General features: G+C 42.0%; 1 protein-coding gene across 1 annotated transcript; it reads right to left on the bottom strand.

The window, feature by feature from the left end:
• Positions 1-211: 211 nt before the first annotated feature.
• dll4 (delta-like 4 (Drosophila)) lies at positions 212-10,166 on the bottom strand. Its single transcript, XM_044169741.1, has 11 exons — positions 9,682-10,166; positions 9,257-9,517; positions 8,777-8,834; positions 7,855-8,118; positions 5,695-5,755; positions 4,247-4,377; positions 3,867-4,036; positions 3,536-3,755; positions 2,337-3,075; positions 1,871-1,979; positions 212-1,365 (listed from the first exon to the last, which is right to left on the bottom strand). Exons 1-11 carry the CDS (start codon positions 9,733-9,735, stop codon positions 1,360-1,362), a joined length of 2,073 nt encoding a protein of 690 aa, XP_044025676.1. The 5' UTR covers positions 9,736-10,166; the 3' UTR covers positions 212-1,359.
• Between the last annotated feature and the right edge of the window lie 3,107 nt (positions 10,167-13,273).

Here is a 13,273-nt window from a genome sequence, read left to right as displayed (position 1 = left end):
CTGCTCACAATTTAAGAGGTCTAGCTGAGCAATATGGGTATAAGTTGAGCACAGGATGAGATTTTTAAGCTTCAACAATCTCCCCTTAAATGAAGCCCAGATACAAAACAAATGCAAGACACATTTCATCATCATTTGTACTCAATTTCATTATTTAAAAACAACCTCAAAAATAAATTTCCTTTTCCATTAACTGACATCAAATTAAAAACAGTTTTCAAGGAAGTTTTATTCTTCAGAAGTTTGGTCCTTATAAATATGCATTATATACAAAATAATATTATAAAACATATAAAGAGCAGTGTGTCATATTTAAATTAAACTCTGGAAATAATCATTTTAAAAAATTACATTATTGGTTCTGTATTTTTGTAATTTATTATAGGCAGGCAGTGGTGTGACAGTCTTTTCTTCTTGTTTTGAGTCTCCTTGTTTTTCTCAGTTGGGTTGCATAAAAAACATTTTTCTATGCAAACTTTTCCTTTCTCTTGGATCTTGCTGGCACAGCATTGACTATTGCGCTCCTGTGGCTTTTTCTTCAAATCCCTGTTGATTAAAAAATATTTTTCCCTTTTTTTTTTTTTTTTTTTGTAGTGCAAATGATCCAAGAACAGACAAGGGCACAAATTTAGCAGTCAAACCCCCTCTTTTAAGGCTTCTAGTGAATTTGGGCTGCATACAATCTTCACCGTTGCATGGAAAAGTCCAACCAGTCATTTTCACGTGATTGACAGTTGAAGATTAGTTTCAGACATTCATAACTCTCAGTGTTTGTGAGGTTGGATTGTGACAGTGGGTGAGTTCACTCGTCTCGACCCTGAGTCTTGCATAGCAGGCGAAGATGGCTGGAGTGAGTGTGTGTGTGTGTGGGTGGGGGGGTTTGAAGGGGTCAAATCTTAGGCACCTTTTTTTTCTGATTGGTTGGCTGTCAAAGTCATTATGATTATCACACAAGGCCGGGTCAGATACGAGGGGCAATGATCCACCTTCGCCTCCTTCTCCTGTCCAGGATGGCCGACATCATAAATTAATATTTCACTGATGCTCTGTCAGTCTTCACACCTGGTGTAGTCAGTCTATTCGCCAGTACGTTTAACCATTGTCACAACTGAGAGAGGTCCTTCACTGTACATGGTTTGCATACAAACACTCTGTCAACATAAAGTTTCTCAGTTCTGTTCTTTTTTTTTTGCAGAGCAGAGGTTTCTGCCCTCTCCAGTTCTCAAGTGTTCCAGAGCAGCAGTGGACATCTTAAACAATCTCCAGTCTCTTCTCAGCATTTGTAAACAATCCAGAATATTAAATTCTGCCTCGATTGTGTCTTTTTCCTCATTCCCTCGCCTTCAGACCCCTCACAGTTTATACCTGTGGGTAAAAAGGAGAGGGCAAAATTGTAGTACAAATACAACACAATAAAATAACACAATAAGCTAAAGACTCTCTTTAAGTGTTTTTACAGCGCTTTTTGAACTGTTACAGGTCAAATGCTCCAGTATCAACATTATATTTTCCTTGGAAATAAACATCTTAAAAATTCCACTAAATGCCACAGCAGTAAAACATAGCACCTCTGAGACCAAGCTGAGCCAAACATGTGTGAGGAATCAGTATACTGTAAGTTTGGACTTTAGGTCATCACATGGTCAAGATAAAGAATGGCCAGTGTAATTTACAGAAACCAATAATGCAGATGATTGGGCTTTCCCCAGCTTAGGCCCAAATACCAGAATACAGTCTTTCTACGAATAGCACCATCCCCTGTCATAAATGTTGGTGCACTAGTGAGGGATAGGGCATTTGGGACGACATGATGCATTTCAAGTTTAGGATCTGCGGAAATGCTGATGAAGATGTGATTTTGTTGGCTTACCTCAGTTGCTATGACGCATTCCCTCCTCTCCTCTGCTATAACAAATACCGACTGGTACATGGAGTCTCTTGAGGAACATATCGTTGATATCCTACACTCTGGCTTTTCACTGCAAACACAAATCACACTTTGTGTTAACACAAACTAGAAGCACATGGCAGAGCTATGCATTAGGTGCGCACATATACATTGAGGCAGCAGAGAGGATAGGGGCGGTGTGTAGCAAGGCAATTGTCAAATATGTATAAACTCTGTGTAAATGACGATTGTATGATTTCCAAGTTTGGAAAAACAATAAACAATTGGAGCTCCTTGTAGTAATTTCCACTCAGCAGGGCTCCAAATATATACCGCTGCATGAACACAATAAATAGAGACCTATGGAAATTTCCTAGTACTTTGACACAGATTATCATATGCCCACATGATAGTTTAATACAAGTAATGTGAATATGGTTCCTCTTACCTGTACATTCTACTCAAGGGCATTTTGTCTTCTAAACATTTGTCATAAATAAGACTTTTATCCTCTTGTGACTTGTCATCCTTGAACTCTTTTGAGTTAGAGTTGTAAGAGTCCAAGTGATAGTTTTTGTGGATAAAGTTCGATTTCTCTGAATCACAGTCCACCTCCAGGCCGATTTTCTGGTTGGTGTTTTTCAGCTGGGACTCTGGAATCAGGTTATCTCTCTGAACATTGGACAGGTTATTCATAGTCTCTGTGTCTGCCCTCTCTCTTTGGGCCTGCCTGTGGATGTGCCTCAAAGCCAAGCCCACCATACACAACAGCACTAACAGCGCCACCAGCCCCACAGCCAGAGAAACTGCCGCCCACTGGAAGCCATCTTGAATCTCTCCATCCGTCACGGGAGAGGTGACAGCGGCGAAGAACTCGCAGCGAGGCCCGGTGAAGCCTGATGTGCAGATGCAGGTTGCTGGAGGCTTGCCAGGCCCACCGCCACCAGTGCAAAGACCCCCATTGAGGCAGGGGCGAAGGGAACACTCATCCAGGACTCTGTCGCAGTTGCGTCCGCCGTAGCCCGCAGGACAGACGCAGGTGTAGTCGTTGATCCGGTCTTGGCAGGTGCCACCGTTGAGGCAGGGGTCACCGGCGCACTCATTGATGTTGATTTCGCAGCGCTGGCCGGTAAATCCTGCACGACAGCTACACACACGCATTCCACCGTGGATCAGACACAAACCACCTACAGAAGAGGAGAGGAGGATGGTTAGTATCAACAAATACAGCTCACATTAGCATTCAAAGTGACAGGCATTACAAAATCAGAAAGAACATGATCTCTATAAACCTTCCAATGAGGCTCCTTCAGTTCACACATCTCCATCAAATCCACAGCATGACCACAGCCACTGTGTATTGTTCTCCCAACACACACCAACCCCAGAGCCCTCCATGTTTACAAGAAGACAGAAATTGAGCTGCCCTGGATATTTGTCCCCTTTCATCAACAACCGCAGCGAGCTGTGGCGACATTTACAAGCTGCTGCTCTGAGCTGCAGAGTGTTTATATGGAGGACAATAGACACCAAGTTCCCACCAATTCCTGTTGTTCCACACTGCTTCCAGTTGCAGGAATTTGAAGGGGGGAGAAAGAGCGAGGGGAAGTTCAGAAAAGGGGGGCAAAGAGGGGAGGAAGACTGTACCATTAGCGCAGGGAAGCGACGTGCATTTGTCCACTCTCTTCTCACAGTTGAGTCCGGTGTAGCCGCGGGGACACTCGCACATGTAGCTGCGGCCATTGTCCTTCTCCCAGCATTTGCCACTGTGGAAACAGGGGGAGTCGGCGCACGTCAGCAGGCTGTGCTCACAGTGGGAGCCCTCGAAACCTTGGGGACATGTGCACATGTAGCCGCTTTCCAAATTCTGGGGAAATTGAAAAAGGAAGGAAAAGTTAGTCGGACAGTTAAAACCTAGAGAATTAGACAAAACAATTGTGAATATTAGAATATAAAGATGTATCTGTTTCCGACTTACTGTGCATATCCCTCCATTCCTGCAGGGGTTGCTGTCACACTCCTGCATCTCCAGCTCACAGTTGACCCCTGTGAAACCAGGCAGGCAAGTACATGTATAGCTGCCCTGTCCTGTGTTCATACAGGTGGCGCCGTTCACGCAGGGATGATGATGGGTGCAGAAGTTCAGATCTGGGGGAGAGAAGAGTGTTTGTTTACAGGGAGCCTGCAGGGTGGGGGGGCTATTTACCCCGGATGTGCACAAAGCTATCAATGGAACACTTCAGAGGAAACCTCATTTACTAATGCTTTCAAGTTAATTCAAATGAAAACAGTGTACAAGTAATGTGAGAACATCTTCTAAAAAGGAACAGCAGCAGTGGTCCAAGTTGTGTGGTGTACCTTGGTCACATAATAGGCCTCCCCAGCCCTCCTGACAGTTACACTGCCATGGCAGCTGGCAGGTACCGTGCTTACAGGCCGGGTACTTCTTACACTCGTCACAGAATGTGCCTTGCCAGCCGTCTCTGCATCTGCAAAAGGACAAAATAAGTTCTCTGATTAATCACTTATTCCTCATATTGTATATCTTGTAATTGCCATGAATAACATATCTGAAACTGGTACTTAAAACTGCCAGTTTCAGTTCTATTAAACATGCAATCAGTCGACTTAAATTAAATGAGAGCAGACATCTGTGCTTTATAGCCCCGTCACGGATTAGCTGGCGGTTACATTAAGAAATCAGTCATCAATCATGTAAGAAGACATAATAGCTGCAGCACTGTTGGATACAATCATTAAATGCTTATATAAATCCATCACGAAATGAATGAAAAGCATTTTTTCAGAAGGCATGTGGTAAGTGCAAAGTGAAATCACACATCAGCACTGGTATGTTTTTTCCCCCCAACCTTATTACATCATTACACATCCGTTATTACATACAAGCAACATTGTTTTTTGTGTAACCATGGTGAATAATGATATAAGCATTACAAACAATGTGAATGCAGTAACTACAGAATAAACAGAGGCCAAACAGTCATGACGTATGTACAGTATATTAAGGATAAATAATGATAATGTAATAATACAAAAGGTGAAATGTTGCTTTAAAGATTTCTGGCAAGCAGCCAACAGTCAAAGCATTTTTTTTCTTGTTTCCCATGAATATCTCTTTCTCAGCACTGTGTGCAGCAACCTTTTCAAGCCATGAGATTGGGGGACTTAAGATGTACTTTTAAGGTTCCAACATTTTTTGCTGAGTGAGCAGAGGCATGGGCGCAGCTTTACGGTGTTGGGTATCTAAAAGGTTTAACCTCAATTTGGATCAGTTTTAGTGGTGGGAATAATGGATTTGTGTCTAAAAAAGAGGGCAAAATAGGATTCAGGAGGAATTTCTCACAGTGAGTGGGTGAGTGTGTGTGTGAATTATCCTTGCTGGTGAGTGAGTGAGTGAGTGAGTGAGAGAGTGAGTGAGAGAGACAGGGTAGTGACAAGAACTGAAAATGGGAAGCAGAGAAGCCAGTGAGTGACGCAGGGATACTAGACAGGGAGACTGAAATTTTGTTGATTTACAGAACTTCAACCTCTCTTAATAAATGCTATGGAGGCAAGAATAGCCTATGTTCAAAGAATGAAATATCCCGCTCTGATTAGTTGTATATAAACATAATTTACAGTGTCGCTGATGTTAACATGACAATTCACTTGAAAATGAAAGTGGATTTTAAGAGAAACACGACCAAAGCCCTCCACGTGGATGCAGCTCTTACTGTTCCCATATGTGTTCCTTCCAACACAACAGCCAACACCCATTTCAACACTTAATAATTATTAATACTTACACACACTCGCCAGGTTTGGAGCAGTTTCCATTCCTCTCGCTGCAGCCCTCCAGACAGATAGCTAAAGCAAAGAGAAAAACACAAACATACAGTCAATCTGCTGCTCTTTTTTTTTTTTTTTTTGCTAGTGCTCCCACCTGGTTGTTTTAGCATAACTGTGCCTGGTGACACAATGTATCAAGCACTGAATATTAAGTTCCACAGCTTTCAAACTGTTAAAAAGAAATAACAAGGAGGAGGGCCTAACTAAAAATCTTTAAAATAACACTGTAGGACTCTATAACAACCAAGGCTACAGGGCCCTCATGTTCTTGTAATAGCCAACTGTGAGCCTGTATGTTGAAGTACATGAGGCCTAAATCTGTCTCAACTTTCCTTAGAAGCCTTCATTTGATCTAAACTTGTCCGCCACACCCCCAGCTGCCATGAGGGAAATCGGTTGAGGGTTTGTTTGTCCTGTTTTAAGTGTACCGGTCTTGCATGATACTGATTCGCAGAACGGCATAGCAGGCGACTGACGGTAAGCGGCCGGTTTAGTCCAGAACAGATGCTTGCTCTCAATAGCAGACAGCTGTCACTATTGTTGTTTGTGGTCTGCCAGAACCATATTTGCAGCTGCTACTACCGCGCGCCCAACAATGGAAGGGACTAAACATCGATGGCGCGTGGCGGATAATAATGCCGCGATTAACCTTGGCGCGTGCAGCCGGCCGGGCTCCTCCTCTGTCAATGCCCGCGCACCCCCCGCCTGCGGATTATATTACCGGGCACGCGCGGTACAGTAGGCCTACTACATGAAGGTACAAAAAATATGTTGTTTTTTTTATAAACACAATTTCTCAGTTAGTTGGATGTGACTTCCTTTAGACACAAACTGTTGCCAGGTAAAGGCACACCTGTGTAAGCTAATTTGCATATTAACGAGCTAAAGGAAATCATCATTTAGCCCTTTGTGTTCATTAGCCATTTGTTCCCAGTTAATTAGGATGATTTCGACTACTGCTTGCCTCTCTTTATCAAAAATGCACAACGTGTATGTTTATGTTTGTTTATGAGTTTCTTCAACCTCCTAAAATGCGTAGGTCCAAATGACCAGGCTTGTTTAAATTGATGTAGGTGAGTGTGTGAGAGAGAGGGGAAATTATGGTGTCTGAAAGATGCCTAATCTATCTTTCTCATGTATATTTTCTGTAGTCACCAGCGATTGATGTGTCTGTAATTGCAACACGTAAGCCCATCTGGTTAGAATTTGGCGCCACAGTCAAAATAGCACATGCCAATTTCTCTTTCACCACCAAGTGACATGGATGACAGATCCGCTGTCACCCATGTGGTCACATATCCAGCACATGGTAACTATTACTCTCAAGGTGCCTCCTCCCAGTCTACTCTTTGATTAATTTGTTTTGGTGAAAGAGCCCTTGGTATTGTGGAGCCAAATGGCATTGGGTCTCCTCATAGGCCCATTCAGAGCTGTCCAAATCATGGGAGTGTTGGTCTATGATTTGGCCAAGTGGGTTTGCACAAGTATAATGTGTCTGTTGTCATGCTAAGCCATCTGTCCCTCTACTCAACTCATATTCACAAACCCACAACCAATTACACATCAGAATTATATGATTACAAATTATATGAGGCAGATATCTCTGAAAAATGCATTCTAAACCAAAATTGCCTATCAGACTTGCCAGACATCATTATGTCATGTCTTGTTATAGTACTCAACATCACGTGGCCTTAATGATGATGACCTATGGGTTATCTTACAGCTTAATGACTACTGATATCTGGAACTGCCTGCTCACATATCTGTTTTCTCTCTTGGACCTTAACCATAATGATGAAGGGCAAAGGTCATACACCATGAGGAGACCTCGCAGAAGTAACAATTCTTTTGAGGTAAGGCATATCCACCCAATCCTACAAAGAGTTCTTATCATACCAAGCTTCACAGCTAGGCCAAAACAGTATCTATAAGTCATTTGCAAACATCTGGATGACCCTTTCATGCTAAACAAATACACAGACACAAGCTCAGAGCAACACTGAACAATACAACTCCAGTGTCAACTGACAGATATGCTAAAATAGAGCAAGACCAGATTGCTGATCAGCCAGGTGTGAACAGGCCCAATAGAAGATATTTTGTTGATTGCTTACGTTCTTCGCAGTATTTCCCCTTCCAGCCAGGCAGACAGGATAACTGCCCGTCACGGTTGCAGGTGTAGTGGCCAAATCGGTCGTCCCTGGGTGTGCATTTTTTGGAACAACTTTCTCCGTAGTAACTTTCGTTGCAGATGAACCGGTAAGAATATCTTAGCTCTGTCTGCTTTCCGGTCTGCATGTCCTGAGACCAATCAGTTCCTACACCCAGCTGTCTTTGGATGGCAAAAAAGCTAATCAAAAAGTCTGGGTTGCTGGTATCTGCAAGAGGAAAAAAAGAGAAGGAGGAGGAAGTCAGAATGAATGTAGGATATCTAAGCTTGTTTATGTCCTTGGATGATTATGGTTTTATGTCAAGGACTGCATCATAAACGGCTTGTGGGTTCAAAAGTCATTCACTTTCGCTTTAATAATCTGCCCAGTACCAAGCTGCATCCCTTATCAAATCCCATACAGCTTAGATGAAAGATAAACTCAGGTTGAAATTTCCTCTTTCTTTCCGTCAGCAAAAACATTCCCAGGCCCAGTCCCCTCTTCCAAAGGGCGGAACAGAGTAAGGTGTAAAATACAGGAAGATGTAGTCAGGGGCTTTTGGCAGGCACTGTGTATTCTCACCAAAGCCCACAGCTCTTTCCCACGCCAAAAATAAACCAGAGGAAGTTCAATTGTATTGGGTATAAGAATGAAAAAGGTGTTCTGAAGTTCATAACAAAGGAGTGAATAGGCTGAAAATGTGTGAAATTATGAACAATTAACAAGAGGTGGAGAGGGACATGTTGAGTGGCTGAGCTGTATTTAATAGCCTAAATGTTGCTTTTTGTGCATGTATTTGTGCAAAAAACGGTAAACTAGTTGGAGAGCCTCATGTGTTAAATGTACAGACAGAGCTCCCTCCTGTGGTAAAAAATGTTGCACTTACCTACAGGTAGATTTTCATAAGGTGAATGCCAGGCTTCAATTATTAATGAAAACGACCCCTGAGAAGAAAACACATGCAGTTAATTAATATTCAATTTACTATATATATATATATATATATATTATATATATATATATATATATATATATATTACAGAGCTCATAATTTAAGGAGGAAAGCTTCCATCGTTTCTTTTTCTATTGTATGTGATAGACTGCTGGTTGTTGAACAGAGCTATTTCAATTACACTTAAGGCTTCCTGAAGAAATATGTGTTACAGTGATCATTGCATGGCCTTCTGGATTTTGAAATGAACGACGTCGTAGCAGTCCAGTGTGTTTGTCGACAGAGTATTACCTAATGATATGGATTAGATGAGCTGCCCAATAACCGGTGCGCTCCCAAAATGCATAGCACTTCCCTGAAACAACATAATAGTGGTCGCTGTAATAAAACAAATAAAGTGCTCCACGTTCTTACCGGCCATCCAAAGTTGAACGGTATTTGAATCGGTCTAGGTAAAGTGCCACTGTCCTTGGCGCTGAAAGAGTTTGTCCCCAGCACTGCTGTCATTGTACTTCCAAAGATGCAGTCACCTGGCGAGACCACTGCCTGATAGTTCTTCAAGCAAATTCTAAAATAAGTCCTGCAGTTGGGTTTGCATGCGTTTCCGTTTGCCAGCAAACCTTTGTGATTTTTAAATTCGTGAAGATCGAGCTCAAAAACACCGGAGCCACATACCTAAAAGAGAAGGAAATATGATTTAGGAAAACGTCGGTGCGGTTACATATCTAGCTTATTCTTAAAAAAAAACAAAAACAAAAACATGAAAACAAGTGGCTCTCCATCTGTTTTCGCCGAGGTCTCTCAGGACCACCGGTGAGATGTGTTATCCTCCTTCATACCTGTGATATCAACGTGGTGCTGAATGCGATGGTAAAGGTGAACCAGGCTGCCATCCTTCTCGCTTCTCCAGGGCAGCCGCGTCACCAGCCAATAAAAGCAGCAAAACCTTCCTATTCCAAAGTATTTACACCGAGGTAAACAAATAGAGGGGGGTGGGGGTGGGGGGAATAAAAATCTCTAAAACACGTATAAATCCTTCTTCACTCCCAGGGAGTTTTCCCGTAGCTCCTTGTCGCTGTGCGTCAAAAAGCGTCCAGAGAAAGCGCTTCCAATCTCCAAGTTATCCAAAGGTGAGGGAAGACCAATATCCACAGCCGTGCTTCTTTCTGTCAGCAGGCGTCCCCTCCTTGCATGCTACTGTACTCCACAATGGTCACTCCGCTGTGTGTGCGCGGCTCAGAGCTTGTTTTGGTGCTGAACTTGGTGCGTCAGTGCGCCACGGATGTTCATCACTCGTCTTATTACTCGTGAATGAACCGTAGTGTGTCTCCTCCCAGATATATGGACTTGCACTGCGCTGCTCATTACATAAACTGTCAATCAATCCACTGACACCGCCCACCTCACATATTCAGCCCCCTTCCCTTCCAGCCCAACAACAATTATCCAGATTTAATACCCACTGGCACTGTGCTGACTGACCACCATGGATACTGGGCGATTATTAACAAGCCCTAACATCTGTTGACTTATTTTTAGCGCACAATACGCCGGACGCACATTTACACATGATGCCCAGTGAGTAAGGACAATGAAGGAGAGCCGAAACTTCGAGAACAGAAAGCACGAATTCAGTTACTGTCTTACTCCTTGCACCCTTTTGCCCTTGGTTCCACTCAATTGCACGCCTAATTAGCCCTCACTACAGCGTTGGAGCCGTACGCACTGTTTCCTCTCAGACCGTTCACTCTCTGTGGGGTCATATGTGTCTCTCCCTCGGGCTTTATCACAAACAATGCAACTAGAAATGCGATTAAAAGAAAGCTTTTTTTGAAATTGCTGTTGATATTGAGATTCACTTTCGGTATTGTTTCTTTGTTAGGCATTTAGAGGCAAAACAGATCCCCAGCCTCTACCAGATGCTATGTGCAGAGCAAATGTCCTAATGTACCAAAATGAACCTGCAAAGCAGGCTTACGTATTTTGACTTAACTCCTAATACAAATACATATAGTCTGCTCTTTCCTTTTACGCACGGATACACAGGCCTACATTGTGTCACATTGTTTTTTTCTAACATGTTATTTTGGGTGTGTTTCATCTTGTTGGTGGCGTGTGCCCCTTCATGCCCACCCATGTGTTTTACGGTTTAGTGGCAGCGTGCCTCCTATTGTTGCGACGCGTGTCCCCCCTGTAGCCCTCATGCGGGTGTAATGTGCGGGACAGGAGACATAACTATTCAGCTGTATGCAAATGAGCTCTCTCTCTCTCTCTCTCTCTCTCTCTCTCTCTCTGCGAGAAGATTTAATTTGATGGCCTGAAATTGACAGTGGTGATGCGCGCGACTAATAAACTGACAGTTTCTCCCTCCCTAAATCAGTTTGCCACGACAACAAATAACTTTACACACTCTTAAATATTGAAGGATATTACCGCTGCTAGTACGCAAAATGATTAATTAAAGTCTCTCTGTATATACCCTCTTAAATTAATACATTTTATTTAACTGACAAATTAATAGCTATAAGGCGGAACTGCCCTAAAAGAAATAGTCCCTAAAGAAATTAAAGTAGAAATGAAAGACATTTAAAAAAAATCCCATATGCACAAATTAAATGTGTGGTTAGGAGTTTTAATTGTATGAATATTTGGCGAATAATTGCTTTTCCTCCTTTTCTCTTTATACATGGGTTGTTTTTGATAATCTGATGGGTTGTATTTGTTATTCGATCGCCCGTGTCTCTCTCATTTACCATCTGGTGGGAGACTGGCAGCCCGACGCACCGTTTTGTATCGTCTGTTCACGGAGGGGACAAGCCAATTTTCTCCAACCTGTTCATCTAAATTCTGTTTGGCATCAGTTGTGCGTTTGTGAAAAAGAACTACAGTAATCCCGTAATAACATTTAGAAGGATGTGTTATTTCCCATGTTGGAGAAAGTGGAAATATCAAATCAAACCTAATGCTAAGCAGCAACACGATTTGTCCACAATTATGCCACATGCAGAGGGTACAGTCATTGGAGACAATTTTAAGTACCAAAACACTGTCATTTTTATTCGTGCTGTGAACTGTGCAATTGTGCATCAAATGGTTTATGTAAATGATACTTAAAAAGTAGCATACAATGATATAAAAACCTATTCTATTCTATAAGTAAGAGTCATTTCACTCAGTTGCAATTGCTACTAATTTGTGGTTTGAAATTAGTTTGAACTGTGTGATTAGAATCTGTTAAAATTAAGATGGTCTGGAAAGCTAACACAGCTTTCCTTGAAAAAAAAAGGCAAGTGTGTCTCACAAAAAAAAAGTTTTAACAGACATGCAAACTCTATCGCTTTCCCTCCTCATGGTATGTATTATCTATGAATTAATGCATGATATAATGCTGAGGGAGTTGATGTTAAACCTATTGTTTCTTAAGAGAAAATTAGTTAGCATGCTTTCCCGTCTGTGATTTTCCCTTGAACTCTACATGATCTCTGAATGTTTGCGTCTCATCTGTTGTTTTCATATGGTAGCTGCTGAGAGTGAAAATGGAAAGCATCTATATTTATTCAGTGTTTATATGAGGCAGACACAGTGGATTGGTTGAATGCTTGTCATATTGACACACCTGTTGTGTCTCCAATGGGTCCACAGAGACACAATGGCATTGGCTCGGCGAGGCTGTATGCCATACAGCTCCTCTCTGTGTCTATATGCCCTCGGCTGCTAATTCTGTTACTTGTTGACAGTGCAGCGTTGATGATTCTTTGTGATTGGGTGCAGTCAGGTTTTGGTCTACTCTTCATAGAATAACAGTCTGTCTGTGTACTAAACAGCAACATTATTCATCTGCACATAACATGTTTGTTTTTTGTCCTGGATGGGTGAATCGAGTTGTGATTTCAGGTTTGCCCTCATTATTGCACCGCCTGTCCTGCCAGTAATGGTTTTTAATGGGGAATATTACCTAGCTTATCTCCTTTTATAGCCATATATCTCCAGTGAGTCTGCCATAAAAAAAAAAAGGTGACAATTGCAGTTTATAGCAGGTTTAACAGGTGAGCACAGCTGATAACACAAAACTCTCTTCACTATGAAGGATAGTGAATGACATGTGAGTCGTATGTTCTTTTCCAGCTGAAACAAACCATACACACCGGTTATACTTTATCATAATGCTGTCAGATGGTCTCTGCTTTTATTCTACTGCTTGCGCTAGACACACATCTCACATATTGATTTATTGATTTACAGCCTATTCATTCTTGGAGAACTATGTATTTTGCCAAAAATAAACAAAAATAGTTTAGGGTAAAGTAGTCGAGAATCCTTTATTTGAATTATAGTGAGGGAAAATCAAAAGCAAGCAAATATTAATGCACAGTTTATGAACTTTAAACACATGTCGCATGATGTCTACTGAGGGAGAGCTGAGCTGCTGTC

The sequence above is a fragment of the Siniperca chuatsi genome, linkage group LG16 (genome assembly GCF_020085105.1).
Source record: "Siniperca chuatsi isolate FFG_IHB_CAS linkage group LG16, ASM2008510v1, whole genome shotgun sequence".
Lineage (NCBI taxonomy): Eukaryota > Metazoa > Chordata > Actinopteri > Centrarchiformes > Sinipercidae > Siniperca > Siniperca chuatsi.
The sequence above is the reverse complement of the archived record's forward strand: the minus strand, read 5'-3'. Positions and strand labels throughout refer to the sequence as shown.

Excerpts from the sequence above, each read along its gene's own strand:
- dll4 (XM_044169741.1), bottom strand. The coding sequence starts at position 9,735 with ATGGCAGCCTGGTTCACCTTTACCATCGCATTCAGCACCACGTTGATA. Across the intron at positions 8,835-9,256 it reads CGTTCAACTTTGGATGGCCG|GGGTCGTTTTCATTAATAAT; the intron begins GTAAGAACGTGG and ends TTTTCTTCTCAG. Across the intron at positions 1,980-2,336 it reads CCCTTGAGTAGAATGTACAG|TGAAAAGCCAGAGTGTAGGA; the intron begins GTAAGAGGAACC and ends TTGTGTTTGCAG.